Source organism: Salvia splendens, chromosome 12, assembly GCF_004379255.2.
Source record: "Salvia splendens isolate huo1 chromosome 12, SspV2, whole genome shotgun sequence".
Lineage (NCBI taxonomy): Eukaryota > Viridiplantae > Streptophyta > Magnoliopsida > Lamiales > Lamiaceae > Salvia > Salvia splendens.
The window spans coordinates 4,926,659-4,949,767 of NC_056043.1; the positions used below are offsets into that span (position 1 = coordinate 4,926,659).

Below are 23,109 nucleotides of genomic sequence, written 5' to 3' on the forward strand. Positions count from 1 at the left end.
TGATGGAGGAAGAAGCAACGGTCATATTTTTTGTGTGAGGAATGGGCAACGGTCAGATAAAAATTTGTAAAAAAAATGGTGCGATGAATGTAACAGCTTAATATTTTATCCAATTTTTGGGAAGTTTACTTCTATTCCAAGTCATAATACTATATTTCAAATAAAAGTTGATGCAATTAAAGATGCATTGACAACAAATATTAAATGGAGGAGGTCGACATCATTGAAATTACTATATAAGAATTTTGGTCAATTGGAAACACAAAATAGTTTCAATCAAACAGGTCAATGCAAATTACTAAAGGAAATTTTGTTAATGGAATATTGAAAATGCTTATGCAAGTATTTTTATCTCCTTAAATTGTAGAATTGACTTCATTTACGTGTATATGCAAATATCCTTATTTAAACCATTTTTAGTTCTTTTTCATTGATATGCTAGTTTTATTTTATGCAAATTGTTAGAAAAAACATGAAAATTAAATTTTCCAAACTGATTTTAAAAATTACGGGACGTCTCAAAATTTTAACTAAACATCATGCTTTATGCCTTTTCTATTTGCTCTGTCATTTTTATGCATTTTGATACTCCACTTGAACCCACCCTAATTAATGCATGTAACAAGTTTTATTGGTCGAATTAATGTGATTGGGTACATACGTGCAATCTTTCAATTAGGAAATTTTAGTAAAAGGGATGACAATTGTTATTATTATTAGGTACTAACAAGTTTTGTATAAGTTGTTAAATTTCACTTCAAATTGCAATTCAACATGTTCTTTATTTTTTGCTAGGAAATTAAGAGCATGAAAATTCAGAAACTACCACTAAATTAATTGCAGTTCTTCTCATTTTGTAATTTTGAATATTTCTACTTATTTCCTGCAGTCACTATGACAGTGGATGCAAGTTGGGGAAATTGTTGTATCCTTTTTGGCGTTTATCCTAATTTATTTATTTTATTGGGAAATTATAAAAAGGATAAACATTATCTGTCTTTCCCATATATGTGACAAAATAATTATTGCGCGCAATTTGCAATTAGTTATGGATAGGGTTAGTAAAGCTGCATATATCAATTTCGGTATGCAATTTATTTAAACATCATTTGTCGATATATAGTAGTAGCACACAGGTATAATTTATCAATTTTGATTTTTAGAAGTTATTTTTTTGAATCCATAGTAACCAATTTAAGCAACAATAAGACTGACGTATTAACAAACTTTAAAACTTCATAATTCGATGGTAGAGAGAGACTTTTTTTTTCAAATAAACTTAAAATTAATAGTCTATAAATAATGGATATATTATTTAAATTTGTCCAATTTGCTCTGTAATGAATAATACTCCTATAAATATTAATAGAACATTGATAAAGTAGTAGAAATAAAAAAAATACTACCTTCCATCCTTGGAAAATATGAACTATTTCCTTTTAGTCTGTCCTGAAAAGTATGAACGTTTTAATTTTGGAAACTTTTTTCTCTCTAATGAGGTGAGACTCATTATGCACTAACAATACTTTAAAAACTCTTTCTTTCTATATCTCTCTTATGTTTTCAATTACGCATTAAAACTCGAACCAAATATTAATACTCTTTAGGGACAAAGGGAGTATTATTAATTGGATATGAATAAAAAAGAAAAAGAGTAGGAGGGAGGTAAGAATGATGGATCATATTTACTAAAAATTGAAGTGAATTAATTTGTGAACGCATTAAAATGAAATAAACTATTGTAGCAGAGGTAGAGAGAATATTTTTACAATTCATTTACAAGTTATTCATAAGTTAAAAAAAACAAAATATACTAGCTGTGATATATTTCCCATAAAAATTTATGATACAAGCTTAAATTTCATAGTAGTATATTTAATCATAATCAACTATTTACTTTGAAAATAATATTTCAAGTATTACAAAAAAAAACGTGTTTATGTTAGGTAATTACTTTAGTTAATAACTTCACAGCTTTGACGCGTTTCTCATTTACTATTTTTTCGGTTACTGTCAAATTTCTCGGCCCCTCCCTTGCTATAAAAAGATGAACGATTTGAGGAGCTCTTTCTTATTTTGTGCTAAGAATTTAATGGAATTCCAATTTAATGAAGGAGAATAGATTCATTCTAATTGAAGGAGTGACGCATAATGGTTGTGCGTCGTTCTTAATGAAACGCACAACCATTATGCGTCGTTAATTAAAGACGCACAAGGATTATGCGTCGCTTAACGACGCATAAGGGTTGTGCGTCGATCTTGAACGACGCACAATGGTTATGCGTCGCTAAGGCGGCTTTTAACTCCCTCCAGGCAGACGCAGATCACATAACGCACCTTCACACACTTTCATTTCCTCTCTCGGCGATTTCCGGCGTTTTCAGACGATTTCCGGCGATTTCTCCATAAGATCCGGTAATTTGTTCATCAATTTAGCTACATTCATCATTAATCATGTTTATTGTGCTTCCATTTGTTAGTTTTACCCAATTTATACAAATTAGGGCTTGTAGGAAAATGTCCATAATTGTCGTTGTTTTATATGTTTTTGATGCAGAAATCATGCAAGTATTTGTGAGTTTGTATTGGGGTGGTAGAGTAGTTCAACTACCACATATGGGTATTGGTTATGACCCACCTCGTGCGAGGAGCTCCATCATATTAAATTCAGGTGTTTCCTATTATGAGTTGGTAGCAATGATCTGTGATGCGATGGGAATAGATATGAACCAACACACAATTGAATTATTATGGAGACAATGTATAGTCTATGGTTCCGGTATGAGTTATACATGTTTTGTGATTCGCAATGATGATAGTGTAATGTTTATGTTCAACAATGCTCAAAATTCAAGTGGGTGTATTGAATTATTTGTTGAGTATTCACCGGTGAGGAGTGCAGAAATCCCACCAGTTGTTGATTATGGTATTGGAGCATCTGCGAGGTTTGAACAAATGAGTTTTGACTGTGGTATTGGATCATCTGCGAGGGTGGACCAAATGAATGAGCAGAGAGATGTTGTAGATGTTGTAGATGTTGCTGATGTTGGTGTTGGATTGAATGATGAGGTAGATGATGCAGATGATCTTGATGAGCCAAGGCCACTATCCGAGACAGAGCCAGACCCCGATCTCAGTGATGGTGATGGTGCTGATGATGTCGGTGCTAGTTCTGATGATGAGATAGTCACGGCCAGTGAAAGCACGACCGTCTGCTCTCAAACCCCACATGCTTTGCACATCCTGTAAGGTAACAGTAACTTCCCCAACTGGAAGGTGGAAACAGTGTGTCTCAGGCCTCCAGCGCTCGATCAAGGCAGTTATTAGCTCATTGTCCATCCTCATCGGTCTTCCACATTCAACCACGCCTCTGAACCCCCATACACCTAGCCAATACATCACATTTTCATGTATAGGCAATGCCCACACCTTACTCTCCGTCCTACGACTTCTCAACACATTTGATGTGCCATTCGCCAACAAGGAGCTTGAAATGTGTTCGTTCTGATGAAACAATAGTGATGGATCCTCAGGTCCATAGCATAACTGTTGTTCGGAACTTGCAGATGCCATCTACTTCAAAACATTCACCCATGCTTCAATTTTTTTCATAACAACTCAACAATCAACAAACTAACTAAATTGCAACTTAGGGGCACAATATATGCATATGAAATACCCAAATTACATAAAATCGCCCACCAAAAGGGGCACAATTACAAAAACTTAATCAATTGCTTCTACCCATTCAATTATATGCATATGAAATACCCAAATTACGGAAAATCGACCAATAAATCCAACAATTTCATCATAAACCCTAATTTTGCTAAATTAAATCCATATGAAATACAAAAATTACAGAAAGTCGACCAAAAATTCCATCAATTTCATCATAACCCATAATTTCATCATAATCCCTAGTTATATGCAACAAAACAACACAAAAATACCAAAAATCCATCAATTTAATAAAAAACCCTACTTTTACTAAATTACGGAAAACCTGCCCAAATTAAACATTAAAGGATGTATTTAGCCAAATTGAAGAACAATTACCGGAATATGGTTGCAAAATGGTGGTAATTCGCCGAATTTTGCTCGGATTCGTCGGAAATCGCTTGATTGCGTCGCGTTTGGTTTCGTCCCCTACGAAGCTCTTTCGTTTCTGCCTGATTCTGCCTTCTGCCTGGTTTAAAACTCAACGAACGACGCATAAGTATTATGCGTCGCTAAAGAAAGACGCATAAGAGTTTTGCGTCGCTATATAACGACGCCTAATTGTTATGCGTCTCTAATGAACGACGCACAATGATTATGCGTCATTAGTTAACGACGCATAATAATTATGCGTCGTTCACTAGAGACGCATAATGATTATGCGTCTTTCTATTAGTGACGCATAAGAGTTATGCGTCACTCCCTGAGGCGGAATACAAGTAAATCTCTTCATTAAAATGGATTTCTATTAAAGTCCTTTACCAAAAAAAGAATTTATCCACGATTTAAGAGATTGTTGCATACTTTTCTTATCTAACTTTTCTCTTACTCTTTTTTTCATGCTCGAATCTTCACTTCTTCGAATCTAATATCTCAAAAAAGAACTTTGTTATGAAAACCAGAGAGATTGATGACAACAACGATCAATGCAACGAAGATAGGAAGGGGAAACAGATCACTATATTGAGATGTTTTCTGAAGTTTACAATACAATCGAGAATTACATAACCATCTATCACCACCTCTAATCTAACTCTAAGCTAAGAACTAATCAAGTGAGTGAATATGGAAAACCCTATTCTTGAAGATGAAAAACTGAATGAATTAACTAACTATGCATGCATCCTTCATCTTTATACTGGAGCTCTCGATCTTCAATGGTTTAGTTAGTTAATAGCCGTTGTTTGTTGTAACAGCTCAAGTCTTCTTGAAGCTTAATCTCAGCCCTCGAATTCATCTCCATGTAATCAATGGCATACGATTTGAGATTATATTCTAACAAACTCCACCTTAATCTCATAATCCATAATGATCCGATCCTTTTGTCATAATCACGACAACATCACTCCACAAGTCCCACCAGCTTCATACAATATTTAAACTTGATGGCTGGTAAGGCTTTTGTCAGCATATCAGCAGCATTGTCCTCAGTTGATACCTTCACAACTCTGACTTCTCCCTTCTGGATCTCGTCTCTTATAAAATACATCCGCACATCTATGTGCTTGCTCCTTTCGTGAAATACTTGGTGTTTCGCAAGACATAACGCACTGCTACTATCACAGTTTATGTACACAGCATCTTGTCTTTCTCCAAAATCTTCAAGTATTCCTTTCAGCCATATTGCTTCCTTTACTGCCTCAGTCATTGCAATATATTCAGCCTCCGTTGTGGATAAAGCAACTACATGTTGTAGTCCAGACTTCCAGCTAATGGCCGTGCCATAAAGATTGAACACATAACTGGTTTGGGATCTTCTGTTATCTCTATTCGCTGCATAATCTGAGTCACAGAATCCCACAAGTGTTCCATCTTGACTCTTAGCTCCAGCTTTGTATACCAAACCATAACTTGAAGCACCATTCAAGTATCTCAGTAACCACTTCAATCCTATCCAATGATCCCTACCATGATCTGACATGAATCGGCTAGTGACACTTATGGCATGTGCCAAATCTGGCCTTGTACACAACATTGTATACATTATGCTGCCTATAATATTTGCATAAGGTATCTTGCTTAGCTCCCTTCTCTCTGAATCATCTTTCGGCCTCTGATCCATACTAAGCTTGAAATGAGCAGCCAATGGAGTAGACACTGGAGTGAAACCATCTGCTTGAAACCTTTTCAGAACTTTCAGGATGTATTCTTTTTGGACCAGCCTGAGCTTTCCTCTTGATCTATCTCTCACTATATCCATGCCAAGTATTCTCCTTGCATTCCCAAGATCTTTCATTTCAAACTTAGACTCTAGCTCAGCCTTGATTCTCTGAATTACTCCAAGATTAGCTCCTGCCACAAGCATATCATCAACATACAAGAAAAGAAATGCAATAGGTACACCTTTTCTTTCTCTGATGTATACACAACTGTCATACTGTGACTTCCTGAATCCAATGGCCATCATATGTTCATCGAACTTCAAATACCACTGCGTACTACTTTGCTTCAACCCATACAAACTTCTCTAAGCAAGCAAACCTTATCCTCACTGCCAGCCTCCACAAAACCCTCTGGCTGATGCATATATATTGTTTCCTCCAGCTCACCGCGCAAGAAGGCTGTCTTAACATCGAGTTGGTGCAACTCCCAATCATATCTTGCAACGAGGGCTAGCAATATTCTGATAGAACTGTGTTTAACAACCAAAGAGAACACATCATTGTAATCAATCCCCTCTTCTTGAGTGAATCCTCTAGCAACAAGTCGTGCCTTAAATCTGACACTCTCAACTTCACTAACTTCTTGAAGATCCATTTACAACTGATGAGCCTTTGAGTTCCCGGATTCTTCACCAAAATCCATGTATAATTCTTGAGCAGTGACTGAATTTCATCTTTCATGGCTGCAAGCCATTCCTCCTTCTCTTTACTGGACATGGCCTCAGCATAGGTGGATGGCTCTCAGTGTTCCAACACTTGTGCTACACAGAGAGCGAAAAAGCTCATCTCATAGTCACTGAATCTGGCTGGCTTCCTGACCTCTCTTCTCCCTCTGTCTCTAGCTATCACATGTGTTCTCTGATCATTATCATTCTGATCTTGTTGTTGTTGGGGCTGCTGGGGACTTGAGGTGGAACTTGAAGCTCCACCTTCATCCTGATCATCTGGCTCAGTGTGAGATGGCTCACCATATTGAATTTCTTGATCAATGGAGATATTCTTTCTGATTTGCTCATCAGATTTCAGGAATGGCATGTGGTGCTCATGGAAGACCACATCTCGGCTTATGATTATTTTCTTGTTCCCTTCTTTAGTGCACCATAACTTATAACCCTTTACTCCATGTTGATACCCAACCATCACACATTTTTTAGCCCTTGCATCAAGCTTTCCCTGCTTGCAGTGAGCATAAGCTCTACAACCGAACACCTTGAAATGATCATATCCCCTATCTGCTCCATACCATCTCACATCTGGAATCTCATTCTTAATGGCTAATGATGGAGAGTTATTAATAAGTACAGCAGCAGTGCATACTGCCTCCCCCCAGAACACCTTTGGCAAACCAGATGACAACAACATACACCTCACTCGCTCAAGGAGAGTTCTATTCATCCGCTCGGCTACTCCATTTTGCTGCGGATTTGCTGGGGCTGTCCTGTGTCTCTGTATCCCATTGGACCTGCAGAATGAGTCAAACTCACCAGACAAGAACTCCAACCCGTTATCAGTTCTCAAACACTTGAGAATGGTGGACCTTTTCAGCTTCAGTTCTGTGCACCAATCCTTAAATCTCTCAAAAGCTTGTGACTTCTCCTTCAAGATGAACACCCAGAATTTTCTTGTGTAATCATCAATCAGAGACATCAAGTATCTTCCACCTCCCATAGTAGTTGGTTGTGCCGGACCCCACAAATCACAGTGAGCATAATCAAGGGGTGACTTTGAGGTATGCATCCCTGCCTTATATGGCAGTTTCTTGCTCTTTCCTAGAGCACAATGCTCACATTTCTTAAGTCCCTGACCCTCAGTAGCCGAAATAACTCCCTTCCTTACAAGCTCTCTCATCCCATTTTCTCCAAGATGGCCGAGCCTTCTATGCCAAAGCTCTATATCACCAGAATCTGCAAGATTCATAGAACCAACCACAGTTTCTGCTACAAGATAGTATAGGCTGTTCCTTCTTTCAGCAGTCAGCATAATCTTTCCATTCATTGAAACAATCATACATCCCTTCTCAGATGAGAATTTAAAACCCCTAGATTCAAGCATGCCAAGTGAGATTAAATTTCTTTTGATTTCTGGAATGTACCTGACTTGAGTGAGTAGCCTCAATGATCCATCATGTGCCCTCAGTCTGATATCCCCTATCCCCTTTATGTAGCATGCCTGATCATTCCCTAGCATCACAGACCCAGCTGCTTCAACCAAATTCTCAAACCATGCCTTGTTGGAGCATATATGAAAGCTACATCCCGAATCCATTATCCAAGAACTTTCAATCCCATTACTCACAACATTCATAATTTGAGGTGCATCTGCTTCCTCAACAAGGTCAGCTTGATTGTGGGCAGCCTTTTCTTCATTTTGCTTTTTCTTCCATGAATAGTAATCCTTCTTGAGATGCCCAGGTTTCTTGTAATAATGACAACTCCTTGTCTCTTTTACAGGAGCATCAGTTTGCTTCTGATAATGATGTTTCTGATTGGGTGTGAACTTCTTCCTTTTGCCTTTGAAAACTTTTACACTCAAGGCTTGATTTCCAGATTCATGGCCCGCATTTGAACTCCCCAACTCCTTTGATTTGAGAGCACACTGAACCTCCTCTAATGTAATAGTCTTTTCTCTGCCATACAACATGGCATCTCTAAGGTGATCATGAGCCTTAGGCAGGGCACTGAGGAGAATGATAGCCTTGTCTTCATCTTCAAGCTTCACATCAATATTCTCCAAGTCGTCCACAGCCTTGTTGAATTCATCCAACTGCTCTGCAAGACCCTTATCAGCATGGATCTTGCAGGAATACAGCCTCTGCTTCATGAATAATCTGTTGGCCACTGACTTTATCATGTAGAGGGATTCTAGCTTCTTCCACACTCCAGCTGCTGACGTCTCCTTAGACACCTCCCTCAACACATTGTCGGATAGACATAGGATGATCACGCTGTGAGCCTTTTCAATTAACTCCGCTTTCTTGGCCAAAATCTTGCCATCCGGATCATCCACTCCCTTCTCCTCGACAGCATCAGTTTTGATAGCATCCCCAAGGCCTTGTTGCACCAGCAATGCGCGCATCTTTATGCGCCATAGCCCAAAGTCGTTTTTGCCTGAAAACTTCTCAGTTTCGAATCTTGTAGTAGCCATTTCTTCGAGCGCTTGACGTGCATAGATTTACACAGCAAGAGCCTGCAACGTTTGGTCAATCTTTCTCCTTCGGATTCCCACAGACGGCGCCACTTGTTATGAAGACCAGAGAGATTGATGACAGCAACGATCAATGCAACGAAGATAGGAAGGGGAAACGGATCACTATATTGAGATGTTTTCTGAAGTTTACAATACAATCGAGAATTACATAACCATCTATCACCACCTCTAATCTAACTCTAAGCCAAGAACTAATCAAGTGAGTGAATATGAAAAACCCTATTCTTGAAGATGAAAAACTGAATGAATTAACTAACTGCATCAATGCTAAACTGAGATTTGAAAGCTCAATCTTATTTATTCTCAACTGCATTTATTATTGGGAATGCAAAAGACAAAAAAATGATCTTGCCATAAACTCCTATCGAGTCATCGGAGGTATGTGGACCCCCCAAATCTAGCAATACAACAATCTTGATAATGACAATGGTTTTTTCATAGTTGAACAACCACACGCCAAAGGTAGGACTCCTTGGCTGGAACTTCCAAGGCAAATGTGATGAACCCACTTGCTTCCTCGTACTCGAACTCGACCTCCTGTGCTTCCACTTCAATTCTTTTAGGTCTGAGAGACGAGTACGCTCCAAACGTGCCACACCCGCGCACTTCCATCTCAACACTTCCCGCCTTCTCTGCTTCGTACTTCAATCCCTTGATTGCTCCTCCCGAGTTGAACATCTTGGTGAGGCCAACAGGCGCAAATGCAGCTCCATTCGACAGCTCCCTCACCGGAACCACTGTGAAGACCTCGTATTCTCTGGTCTTGAGCGTGATGGGGAGAGAAGCATTCTTGGCCAGATAAACCACATCTCCTGCACACATATACACACAAACCATCATTAGATTACATACATTATCCTGGTATTATTCATTTTGTTCACGCGGTTGAGGTTTCCTAGAAGAGTAAGTACCCTGCAGATGAGAGTAGACAACCGTGTCTCCCTTCCACTTGTCATCCGTGACTCTTGGAAGATAATCAACGTCTTTGGATCGAATGACTCCAGTTATGGTTCCAGGATGTTCGTCGTGAATGAGGTTCTTCTTTCCAGTCTTACACCACCCGGCTCCTTGGCAATTGAACACCCCCACAACTCCATTGTGATCATTCAGATTCCAGATTTTCAACAAACTGTAGTCAGATGATTGCAGTTGTTAGATGAAAAAGAACACCTATAGTGTAACATGCCATACAAAATAGGAACTGTATGCACCTTTTTCCATCTCTAGCGGGGTCTGAGAAGAGGCAATCGCGAGTTGGTCTTCCTGGAAGTTTAGCCCTCAAGATGGAGCCATCAGGAAGCACGAGCTTCCTGAGAAGGTTAAAGTCGTGCTGCCCGGGCTTATCGCTGCAAATAACATAACAGAGTCCAGAATAAGGAAAACAATGCTATGGTAGTAAAATAGAAACCTTTGTGATGACAATATTTGAGGTACGTTGTTGCACCTGACATATATAGCACAACCTCCCACGGCTCGTGCTGCTCCATGGTATTCGGCCATTTCATGCACACTCTGCCATTAGATCAGAGAAAAATTTAGCATCCATTTATCTATCATTGTCAACTCTTGTTAAAAACATATAGTTTGTCATGGTCATCAGCTTACATGGAACATATCCCAATCTGGTTGCATAAACTCCCCAAGAAAAACGGTATTGTAAGCAACTGATGCAATGTGGATAGTGTGTGATGCTGGATCGCGTGGCCAGAAGTCATCTGATGCTCTTATAACAGCAGATCTCTTGGAACTGCAAAGATAGCACAAAACACCATCTGAATCAGCACATGCACTTATTAAAGCCTACACAAAATGTAAAATCAATTTTGGTTACCTGTACAAACCATCTGTGTTGTGGCTCATGCAGGAAATGATCCCATTATCTGGGAAGTTTCTTGAGATAGACGCCTCCAGTGCTTGGTGGTATTTCTGAGCAAGCTTCACCCTTCCACCATGGCCGGCTCCAAGGGTTTCGAGAATGTTCTGGACATCTACCTTGACACCATCAATGCGAGCTGATGCAAGGTATGAGTGCAACTCATTGTAGAAACTAAAGACTCTGTCAGGATTAACTAAACCAAGGCCAGTCTTAGCAATGCTATTGAAGGCATCACATGGTTCATTCGACTCAACCCCAGGAGATGAGACAGGGAAAATCATCTTGGACTCATAATGCTCCATTGCAGCTGCTTCCGGTTTGACACCACCCCAGTAACCAGCCAACGCGTGCCACACATAGACATACCTGCAAGGTCGATATGAGAAGCATAAACAATTGTTGTCATCATATTCATGACAAGTAAGAAGTAAACAAGATCACCAAGGCCATACTTGACAGAGTGTTCATCTTTGATTTCTGAAACAATGTGCCGGATTCCTTTAGCTGGATCCTCAATTCTTTCACCCTCTATCCCATCCTTTTGAAATTTGTGGTTCTCCTTGATATTTGTTAATCTGTTCGCGAAGCTGGACACAAGAATGAGCAAAGTACAACAGTTAGTGATAGAAAAGAGTAGCAAGAATAAATGAAAGGTATTAGATGATTATTGGACTCACTTAGCACAGTTATTTGCTTCTGTTTTCTCACTAGTTGGATCCATGCCAACTGACTGCCACCCATCATCAATTATTACAAACTTTGGGGGAATCCCGCCTTTCTCCAAACTGCGTTAAGAAATAGCAAAGAAAATAACATAAGTTGTTGAAATTTCAAAAGGTTAGGCCACACTGTAATGTAACGAGGTTACCTCTCCAAACCCTGCTTCACTCCCTGGGCAGTAACATTAGTATAGAAGGCATCCCATGTACACCATCCGAACCAGTTCAACATGTCAGGCATCTGAAATGTGATACAAGCAATATTAATAGCACGTTATCATCTTTTGAGAATTCATTTTTCTCATGGAAAAACTAATTTGGAAATGAAATATTGGAAGAAATACTTTACCTTCTTCCTCTCACGATGACTGAAAGTCTTTAAATGCCCCTCCACAGTCCTGCATTATTTGGAAATATATCCTTAGTATTTCAGCTATGCCTAGAGCATATAGGAATATTAAATATCTAAGAACACTATAATATCCTAGCCACAAACAAACCATGATGCTCCTCTGTTTTAAAAAATTACCATCCACTTAAGAGGTTAGTATCACAACCTACAGTTTTGATCCATAAAGTGAGAAACAACATCAAAGCCTAATAAAAAGCCATGATAAATCTCATCATGGATTTTGGTGAAAGGAACATTGATAGATCTGTTTCTAAATCTAGCAGTAAAGAAAATGTTTCACTATGACCAGTTCAATCCTCAAGGACAATGTATCATCAACACCTTATCTCTCACATAAAATATAAATAATTAAAAACTTGAGATCTGTAATACTATAGACAGGATACAATCACTCAGCAGAATTAATGATAGAAACATACTTGACTGCACTGGTAATGACATCAAATGGATCAGATCCCGCTCCAACAAACACCATATGGCTCCCATCAAACTCTTGAACAGCAGGATCCCCTGATTTACTCAACTATTAGCATTTGAATATTTGAAAATTGAGGAAAAAGTAAAGAAACTCTAGATTTTGTTCATACCACTTTCCAAGCAAATTTCCAACTCATTATTTGCATTTCCTTGCAAAACAGCCCTAAAATTTCCCTCTAGAATCGGCAAGAACACAACATATTGAGCTGATTGTTCCTTCTCATCTTCGCCGAAATGTGAACCATCCCGCCCTTCGACGATCAGGAATTGCGTTTCAAATGGAATGTCCTGGCCATAACTGCCCATCCTCTGTGTCATCCACCACAACTTGAACCGGAAAACACACATAAACCTCAAATCCCTGGAGAATCACGATCACAATTCAGTAATGTCGCTTATTATTCCATCCTCACCACTGACTTCCAGAATAGATCCAATATGACGAACAATTTTAAAAAATTCATTCCAAATATCCTAAACATGCCGTCAAATTCTAAAACTAGTTTAAAATGACAAAATACAGATGAAATGAAAAGGCGATCTGATCTATACAAGTAATTTCAACTCATATTCATATACTAACATAAGGTTAAGTTTTATCATAACACGATTTACAAGAGAAAATGCAAAAGTTTCTGATGAGAAAGAGGAGAACTAACATGAGTTTGCCGACGGGGAAAACCCTGCGGCTACCAATCTGATCGGAAACAACGCCGAGGAAGGCTCCATTTGTCAGGATTCCACCGGCGGCCGGCGTCACGATGATGTTGTCATGAACATCGGTCAATATAGTCTCCCCAACCACATTCAACCTCCCATCGCTCACAGAGATCCCAGCCCCAACCGTCATATTCGATCCCTAGGGAAATCTCAGAAAATCAAATAAACGAAAAAATAATAGTACAGCAACAACAACACGGAAATGAAAGAATGGTGAGATGATGAAAAGTGTGAGTGAGGGGGTATTTATAGGTAACGAAAACGGAGAGGGGTGAAAATATCTTAACTGGCGGGAATTAGATGATGTTCCGTACAAATTCATTTTCGTTTAATTATTTATTTATACAGTACTCCTATTTATTAAAGTCAAGAGCACCCACAATGGAAGATATCGTCCGCCTAAGGGGCGGACGCGGACGTCGGCTGTGGACACCGCACATCGTGGCTTTCCGGAACGTCCGTCGGGACGTCCGCCATTGCGGTGCTACGACGGACGTCCCGACGGATGTCCCGATTTTTTATTTTTTGTGGATGTCCGCCGTGATGTCTTTGGGGATGTCCGCCGTTATGCAGTGGAATGTCCTTATGACGTGGCAGTGCAGTGAAGGTCCGTATGACGTGGCAGTAGGTGTTTTTGGGAAGTCCGTCGGGACATCCGCACCACTGCGGATGTTCTAAGGGCATTTATGCAAGCAACATTTTTGCAAAAGCTCTACTAAATATTGTAAACAATTATATACGCAGATTTAAATAATTTCGATTAAAAGTAGGGAAAATTGTTTATACACTATTACTGATTACACATGATTAATTAATACGATTTGCTAAAAGATACAAAATGTGCATCGTAGAATGCGTTACCTAACTTATTGGGTGACACTTGAACAGTAAATAATTGCATCAGTTTCACCATATATTCACTTAGTATTAATACTCCATTAGTTTTATAGGTGGTTCAGTGAGGTGTGAATTCTGTTTATTCATATTAGAAAAATGAAAATAAAATTTTATTGCGATATCAAAATGTGGTTCAGTGAGGTGTGAATTCTGTTTATTCATATTAGAAAAATGAAAATAAAATTTTATTGCGATATCAAAATGATAATAATATTGATGAATAGGATGTTATTAGATTGTCTTGAAGGGTGGTCCTATTTAATTAGGGAATATTGTTAATCTGTAATAATACACGACGTGTTTATAGGAGATTGGATAGATCTGCAAATTGCAATTATGCCTCTGGTTATAATTAATACGACTAATGTGGCATCTCGGTCCAATTTTCATATGGTATTTATTCAAAAGTGACAGCTTTATTTCAAACTGGGAGTTGATGATTTATAAATTTTGCTCGACATGGTCCAAAACAAGAATCTATGTCTATACCTATTATAAAATATGCACTCGGTTTATAATAATCTATTTACCTGCCATATTTCTAGTGTATATTATCCTGGATATGACACAATCTATTTATGAATTTGCCACCAGAAAATAATATTGTGAAAATGATAAATTCTGGTTAGAAATAATATCTATCAATAAGCCTGTAAATTCGAGTACCCGCGGGTATCCATACCCGAAAATTCGGATACTCGAACCCGAAATCTCAAAAATATCATACCCAATACCTGACCCGGATGTGAATTCGGGTACCCTAATACCGGTGCGGGTACCCGAACCTAACTAATCTGGTATCCATAAACCCAAAATTAGTATATTTCAAATTTATTCTTTTATATAACTTATATTGTGATGAGAATAGAAGTTATCAAAAATAACACAATAATACTATTTATTGACTATTATTAAAGATCTAAACTTCAATTCTAATGCTTTAGCTTTCTCTAGATTATGATTCTATTATATAATAGACATTAGACAAATAGACACTACTTTAATTCTAAAATAAAGAAATTTTTGGCATAAATCTACATGTGATTAAATATATTTACCCTAGATTTACCCTATGGCCCTATACTAAATAAAAATATTTATCACATATACATAATTAATCGGGTACCCAAATACGGGTTTCGGATACCCTAACTCCAAAAAATCCTAACATTAACTACCCAAACTCGTACCCGAACCCATAATTTCGGGTTTCGGGTACCCAAAACCCGCCGGGTATTAGGTCGGGATTGGGTATACCCAAAACCCGCCGGGCATTAGGTCGGGATTGGGTATACCCAAAACCCGCGGAGTAAATTTGCAGGCCTATCTATCAATCAAGATTTATGATAGTACATTTTTATACTGGGTCTGGATGAATGTAGCATGAGTCAAATCTGATTTAAGTACGTTGGTCCACATCTTATTCATGAATTTATATGTTTCCAGATGCAAAATTCATGTTTAGGCATGTTTCTTATTTTTCATATATAAGTCAATATCATTGTATCCATTCCCATTGTCATAAATCATAATTACAATTTTGACTATACATCTGATATCCTTACTAATATTTTAATTTAAATCCAATAGGTTAAGTGTCAAAAGTTGAAAACATTTGGTCTTCTGAGTTTTTGGATAAGGCTTGATAACGTGGAATTGATTTTGAGTCAATGTGTGAACCAAGTAAACCTTATTGCATGTGTATTTAATTGACCAAATCGTGTATATATCGACAGAATTAGATCGAAACACAAAAAAGAATTAAGGAAATTGGTTAAATTATAATCTGACTATTAGACATACCAAATTGCAATTTGGGAATAAATCCTAACCAAATTAGGTCATGTGTTTGACAACACGAATTAGGTTGGAAAATGAAAATTGTGAGGGTAAATATATTGGCAAATATGAATGCATTAGCATAGGTGGGGTTTATATTAATTAATGCATGATCCTTCTTGTTGACAATTCATTAGTTTGTCTAATTATTATAGGATGAGAGGGATCCGTGTTGTCATTACGTGTAATCAGCGGCCTAAATTTAGCATAAAACTCTAATCCTACGGCTTAGATTGATTCAACTAATTAATGAAAGCCACCGAATTTTGACGTGTTATCTCGCCAGCTGCTGTGGATAGATGCCACCTCATTTTTCAACAATAAGAGCATCCCCATTCTTTTATTCATTTTTTACTCCATGCTTTTTGACCATAGCACAACCACATTCATGCACTTCCGTAAGGACATGCTCAAGGGTTCACACCATTCTATTATTTAATTTAAATAAAAATATTTACACAATACTAAAATACATTAAAAATACCCAAAATACTATTACTAATTACTAAAAAATTACATAATTAAAATCATAAAAATTAAAATTTCATAATTAAAGTCCTAAAAATTAAAAATTACATAATTAAATTCATAAAATTAAAAAAACCCACTACTCGTGGCCGAATTTCGCTAAAATGAATGGTGAATGTGTGTATTTATAGATGATTTTGGGATTAAAATATTTTTTAAAAAAATCAAAAAAAATTCAAAAAAACGGTAATAAAACTGCTATATTTTTTGGAATCCGATTTTTTAGTATTATTTTTTATTTTAAAAAAGAAAAAGAAAATGTCAACGGCCAATAGAAACGCGTCATGTCGCCCTGCTCAGTGGCACGGACGTGCTCGATGTATCGAGCAGAGCCGTACCGTTGGCAAGAGCACAGCGGCTGACAGGGGCGTGCCGTGTCAGCGGCACGGACGCCGTCCTCCACATCGAGCACTGATGCGGATGCTCTAAAACCCCTATTTCTAAGGAAAAAGGCATAAAAAGGTCCCAACAAAAAAATAAAGACTGAATTTGTCACCTATGAAGAGGAAGGATTTTTATTTATTTGTTTCCAACTTTAATTCTTCTATTTGACTTTTTATGCTGTAATTTTTATGTGTATTTTATTTTCTTAATTCGCCTATTCTTAATTTCAAAAATTGACATGAGGAAGCATAATAACACTTTAACTACTTAGCTAGAGTGTTGCTATTGATTGAGCTGCGATCTTTCATTAAATTAGTAGTATTAAATCTTAATTTTGATGTAATTAAATAACTAGTAAAAGAAGTTCATTAATTTCTAATTAAAATTGGTGATTTGGAATAGAAAAAGAAAGGGCCACGTTGAGCGAGCGAAAATCTGCACACGATACCTTTGTTAAAATAGCAATTAACTGTATTCAATTGGTATTCCAATGGAGTACAAAAGTGTGCAAATAAAGAAAGAAAAAACGATAACAACAATAATTATACTTATAAAATTACAAGATGAATGTTTCTATTAGTTCTCATCCATGCGTTTATGAAGTATTAACTTGTGGTTATGCACTTGTTTTTATTTAAATTGGGACATTCAACTCTTGAAACAATGTTTTCTTATTAAAAAATGATGTTGAAATACCCTCACGCAGTTGTTAAGAGTAACACACGTTTTTGGTTACTAACTGTAGACCAAAACACAAATCATGCATTTGTTAAAGAGGAACACATGAATCATACATATTCCTCTTTAAGTGGGGTTTGTAAATTATTAATGCAGAAGTTTTCATAAATATGAAATTAAACTTGCATATACTTAATTTATTTCAGTCAAATTTTGTTTTTCTATGGATTTGTTCATGTAAATAAAACAAATTTAAGAATCAAATCAAGCACCACTAAAAACAATAACCACAAATCTTTTCAAGAACAAAAAGAGAGACAGAATGAGAGAAAATATTTTTGATATTATGATTGGTTGGACACATCACGTGATAATATTTCTAGATTATTGAAGTTTTAATGCACTTGAGGACATGAAATGAGTTTTTTTCTTTAAAAAAGCATACAATATGAACTAATTATGTTTGCATATGACATATAAATGGATTAAGTTAAGACAAGAAAATGGATGAAAGTAATATGCCTAAGATTTCTGAACTGTGATATACTAAATGACAAGACATATCACATTGTATAACATGGTCGCTCGTGACTTGTTCTGTCCAAATACCAAACATAAAACCAACTCACATTTCACTACTTTTATACTGCCACATCAAAACCGTCATCGCTCGAGACAAACCGTTTTGGACCGGTTACTCCAAAGACTTACCAAAATCACCATTCATAAAAAGAAAAGGATATCAAGCAATGAGATCTGCAGCTTCAGAAAGTACTGCCACTTTACACCTATTTTAATGGGTGGTTCACTCCAACACCAATGGATCCAAACACATGTACCCATAATAATGTTTGAATTCTTGCACGAGAGCTGAGATCGCAATCCTGCTCTGGACTCATAATAACGACAGATCCAATCTTGAATTCAGTAAAATATATGGACACTTGCAACACCAACAATGTGCCTGTGCAATCTTTGGACAGAGGGAAGAGGCAAGAATACCAAACAAGTGGAGATTCGTCATTTATTTGAACCAACATAGCCAAGGTTCAAAGATCAACTGATAGGTTCCATTCGTACAGCTCTGCATCCGGAACGGGTAAATCGAGAGTGAGGAGTCCTGAGTTTTCATCGTAATCAAATTCCTGCTCCTTTAATTTATCCCTTATGATCCTTTTCGGCCTAAGGGAGGAATAGGCACCAAACGTGCCACATCCGCGAACTCTTAGCTCCACTTGCCCAGCTTTCTTGGACTCATAGTCGACTTGTTTTATTGCTCCGCCTGAATTGAACATTTTGACGAGACCTATTGGTGCGAATGCAGCACCATTTGCCAGTTGCCTCACAGCTGCAACTGTGAACACTTCGAACTCGCGAGGTTTTAGTTGAATTGGATCAGATGTATTCATCCCAACATTCATGAGTTCTCCTGTAGGGAATTTTGAAAATGATTATTCGAACTTTCAGTAAGTCAGAATTCATGTAACAATAATTTTGAAACTAATCCATTTGTTTTCCTGTGTTTCTTAGTTTCTCCTTCGTCGTATGACAGCCTCCTTATACATCAATTAATTGTTAATTGTGTTTTAGGTGCACCAAACTAACAGCTTGAGTAGAATTTTGGGACTGAGATAGATGCATGATAACATTCCCTAGTCAACTTCAAACATGATTTGACTTCTGTTGCTTTACCTATGAACTAACAAACAACAATGAACAAGGGATAATGATGTTTAGAGACTCGCTTGATGTTTTACATTACATAGTTGGACCTATAGATGGATGTTACATGTTAATTTATATTATGGGATCATTGATCAAACTCTCTTATGTATTACTGTATAGTAAATAATAGCTAAATGATCACTTTTTTTTGGCTGAGATACGTACCACCTCTATGTGAATACATAATGCAATCTCCATTCCATCCACTCCAAGCAGTGTTGTGCAGGTATTCAACATCTGTTGGCTGGATGGTGCTAGAGATTGTTGGAGGCTGTTGATCATGGATCAGATTTTTTATATTAGTACGGCACCATGAAGCTCCTTGACAATTGAAAACCCCAAGTACTCCATTGACATCGTTGATGTTCCAGATTTTGAGAAGACTGCCACGACATCGATGATTTAATAAGTTAATCAATCTATTTTGTAAATCAAGAGATTCACTATATTTCAATCTAACAGCTATACCTTATTCCATCTCTAGTAGGATCAGAAAACAAGCAGTCTCTTGTCGGTCTACCTGGAAGTTTGGCTTGCAAAGTGGAGCCATCAGGAAGTACAAGCTTCTTTAAAACATCAAAGTCATGGTTTCCAGGTTTATCACTGAAATGAAGATGCAATGAATATAAACAATAAAGGGGTGAAGTGTGAGTTCCAAAAGTACAAGCAGTATCATGAAAACAGCACCTGACATAGATAGTGCAGCCTCCTACAGCACGAGCAGCTCCATGGTATTCGGCCATAGGATGCAAGCTCTAAGACATAGAACAATTGAAGTGATTCAATACTAGTGTACAATATCTGATGTTACCTTGGCTGATTAAGTGTTGTTGGTGAGTGAAAAAAGATAGCTGTGCAAAATGGTATGCTCACATGAAACATATCCCAATCAGGCTGCATAAATTCTCCAAGGAAAACACTGTTGTATGCAACTGATGCTATATGAATAGTGTGGGATGCTGGATCTCTTGGAAAGAAATCATCTGATGCTCTGACCGTGGCTGCTTTCTTGGAACTGCAGTAATAAGAGATCTCAAATTTAACACTCCTGAAGCTAATGAGGCACGTTTCTCTGAATAGACGAATCCAAAGTCCGGTCCAAATGTAAGATTACTTACTTGTACAGCGCATCAGTGCTGTGGCTCATGCAGGAAATAATTCCATTATTCTTAAAGTTTTTAGAAACAGAGGCCTCCAATGCTTCATGGTAATTTCTTGCAAGCTTAACTCTTCCTCCGTAACCAGCTCCAAGAGTCTCAAGTACACTTTGGTTATCTACCTTAACCCCATCAATGCCAATTGATGCAAGATAAGCATGCAGATCATTGTAGAAGGAAAAGATTTTGTCTGGGTTCACAACACCAACATTGTTCATCATGATGCTCTTCAACACGAAACAAATGCCATTGGACTCCACTCCAGGGGATGGAATAGCGGGTACAATCTTCGGGTCATATTGAGCCATTCCAGCAACATCAGGGCTTACACCACCCCAATAACCTACTATCGCATGCCAGATGTAAACATACCTGGATAATTGGGAAATATGTACAATACTCTCTTGGCCGGAAAAAAAAAGAGATGAGAAATATGAAAGTTCATACTTGAGAGCGAATTGGTCTTTCATCTCAGCAATAAAATAGCTAAATCCAGTGCTTGTACCCATGGTATCATTCCCGCCTCCGCCCTTTTGGAATTTGTGGTTCTCTTTGATACTAATCAATCGATTTGAAAAACTGGGAGCCCAAAATTAAAATGCAACATTAGCTTCCTAGCAGTGATATTTCAGAGAGGCTGTTCGCAAGCCTTTAGGTACATTTGCTTACTTGGCAGTGTCGTCAAATTTGGCTTCTGTACTAGTAGGGTCCATGCCAACCGATTGCCATCCATCATCGATGATGACAAACTTTGGTGGTGCTCCACCTGCAATCAAACTACAAATATAACACAGAAGTTATAATTCTGCCCTGATGCTATCCTAAGTCTTTAACTGATTCAAAGATAGTACTTAACATCTTCTAAGATGACCTTCTTACTCCTTCCTTAACTCCCTCAGCAGTGACATCAGTATAAAAAGCATCCCACGTGCACCATCCAAACCAGTTCAGTATATCAGGCATCTTAACAAGGAAGCAGAGCCAAAGTCATCAGAGAAGAACACACTCATATCAATCAAACTAACATTTACAATATAAGAATTACCTCTTTCTCATTACGATGACGGAACGTCTGGAGATTGCTTTGCAAGGACCTGTTAAGCATTTCTATTTAAATAGAGAGGAAACTCGAACAATTTCTGATAGCATAACACATACTGTATTATGGAAAATCAAGAGAGTCATATCAACTAACTTCAAGTTTGGTGATTATTGTGCATATTTGCAAAAGAAAGTAATGCAATCTGGTCTTGAACAACAAAAAGCATCAACGACAGATTACCAAAGCATTTTCAGTTTGATGTAGGTTATACATTATAATGCAACAGCGTTTTATAAGAGAATGATCTACTAGCATTCCTATCCAAATCGCATAACAAAGTATGCAAACGTGACAATAAAAAATTTTACAGCATCATGCATTCCTGGAAGAGACTAAAAACTTAACATACTTGATTGAATCTTCAATTAAGCTATAAGGATCGGTTCCAGCTGCCACATAAACCAAATGCCTCCCTTCGAATTCTTCCACAGAAGGATCGCCTGAAAACATCGCCAAATTCAAATCGCAACACTACCCGAATGCACTGAAAACAGCCATAAAAATGCATCAGATAACTAAATGGAGTACCACTTTCCAAGCAGATTTCGAGCTCATCATGCGCATTACCCTGAAGCACAGCCCTGAAATCCCCTTCGATAATCGGCAAGAAAACAGCGTAGTGAGCTGAATTCGGTACCTCCACCAGTAAAAACTGAGTTTCACACGGTATATCCTGGCCACGCGTCCCTATCCACTGAGTCATCCACCACAATTTGAATCGGTAGAGGCATAAAAATCTCAATCCTCTGCAAAATTGAAAATCATTAGGCACCAGTTCAATCATCAGACAAGCAAATACCTGAGTAGGTTTTCACCTGATTTTTCCGACCGGAAAGATGACGCGGCTGCCGCGGTGATCGGAGTTGACACCGATGAAACTGCCGTGCTCAGTTCCTGCGGGAGATAGGAATATATTTTCACAAACATCGCTGAGAATGCAGTTGGCGTTGACGCTCAGGTTTCCGTGAGCAAGAGATAAGGCTGGCATTTTAGCGGTGAAGCAGAGAGTTTGATTTCTCAATCGGTAGGGGGATTACATAATGCGATAAACGGAACCTATTTCTACGGATAGATTATTAGACCATCACCAACGCTTGTCTCTTAACCGTCGCATCTATTAACTATTTATGGGTCTCACTGTACTTTTCACTCCATCTTTTAACTAAGAGATAGAACCTGCAACTGCAACCCCTCTTATCCATCTGTTAACTTACTATTCATTCAATTTCATTTTTTATTTTTATTTCTAACAAATTCAATTAATAAAAACACATTTCATTAAATAAAAATAAAATTACAACTTAAACTTCTTAAAAAAAAACATAATTAAAAATCCTAAAAAAAATACATAATTTAATTTCTTCTGCTAAATTTTGTCTAAATGTGCTCCATTAGATCATCTTGGAGTTGGGCGTGGGCGGTAGAATCACGTGTTCTTGCCCGAATAGACAACCGATCTTGCAAAGACGGATGCACTCCACTGCGAGGCGGACTACTTGCGGTAGA

General features: G+C 37.7%; 2 protein-coding genes across 3 annotated transcripts; both read right to left on the reverse strand.

The window, feature by feature from the left end:
- Positions 1–9,362: 9,362 nt before the first annotated feature.
- LOC121756808 (probable galactinol--sucrose galactosyltransferase 1) lies at positions 9,363–13,512 on the reverse strand. Its single transcript, XM_042152204.1, has 13 exons — positions 13,233–13,512; positions 12,684–12,934; positions 12,516–12,606; positions 12,034–12,082; positions 11,834–11,925; positions 11,643–11,750; positions 11,418–11,552; positions 10,921–11,331; positions 10,695–10,836; positions 10,534–10,601; positions 10,301–10,435; positions 10,001–10,218; positions 9,363–9,901 (listed from the first exon to the last, which is right to left on the reverse strand). The coding sequence occupies exons 1-13, from the start codon at positions 13,421–13,423 to the stop codon at positions 9,525–9,527; spliced, it is 2,268 nt and encodes a 755-aa protein (XP_042008138.1). The 5' UTR covers positions 13,424–13,512; the 3' UTR covers positions 9,363–9,524.
- A 4,611-nt stretch (positions 13,513–18,123) lies between these two features.
- LOC121759327 (probable galactinol--sucrose galactosyltransferase 1) lies at positions 18,124–22,628 on the reverse strand. 2 transcript variants are annotated; one of them, XM_042154868.1, is made up of 13 exons: positions 22,419–22,628; positions 22,132–22,349; positions 21,953–22,043; positions 21,547–21,595; positions 21,373–21,464; positions 21,171–21,278; positions 20,949–21,080; positions 20,463–20,873; positions 20,218–20,359; positions 20,032–20,099; positions 19,813–19,947; positions 19,510–19,727; positions 18,124–19,048 (listed from the first exon to the last, which is right to left on the reverse strand). In XM_042154868.1, the coding sequence occupies exons 1-13, from the start codon at positions 22,589–22,591 to the stop codon at positions 18,669–18,671; spliced, it is 2,217 nt and encodes a 738-aa protein (XP_042010802.1). In that variant the 5' UTR covers positions 22,592–22,628; the 3' UTR covers positions 18,124–18,668. The 2 variants fall into 2 exon arrangements, with proteins under 2 accessions (XP_042010802.1, XP_042010803.1); XM_042154869.1 differs by lacking the exon at positions 22,419–22,628 and having other exon boundaries at positions 21,953–22,087; positions 22,171–22,312.
- Positions 22,629–23,109: the final 481 nt, after the last annotated feature.

What these genes read in the sequence shown, in the direction of transcription:
- LOC121756808 (XM_042152204.1), bottom strand. Translation starts at nt 13,423, where the DNA reads ATGACGGTTGGGGCTGGGATCTCTGTGAGCGATGGGAGGTTGAATGTG. An exon ending in AAAGATGAACACTCTGTCAA is followed by an intron (nt 11,332 to 11,417) that starts GTATGGCCTTGG and finishes TCGACCTTGCAG; the next exon opens with GTATGTCTATGTGTGGCACG. An exon ending in TGTCTACTCTCATCTGCAGG is followed by an intron (nt 9,902 to 10,000) that starts GTACTTACTCTT and finishes ATATGTGTGCAG; the next exon opens with GAGATGTGGTTTATCTGGCC.
- LOC121759327 (XM_042154868.1), bottom strand. Translation starts at nt 22,591, where the DNA reads ATGCCAGCCTTATCTCTTGCTCACGGAAACCTGAGCGTCAACGCCAAC. An exon ending in GTTAAGGAAGGAGTAAGAAG is followed by an intron (nt 21,279 to 21,372) that starts GTCATCTTAGAA and finishes TTATATTTGTAG; the next exon opens with TTTGATTGCAGGTGGAGCAC. An exon ending in AAAGACCAATTCGCTCTCAA is followed by an intron (nt 20,874 to 20,948) that starts GTATGAACTTTC and finishes CCAATTATCCAG; the next exon opens with GTATGTTTACATCTGGCATG.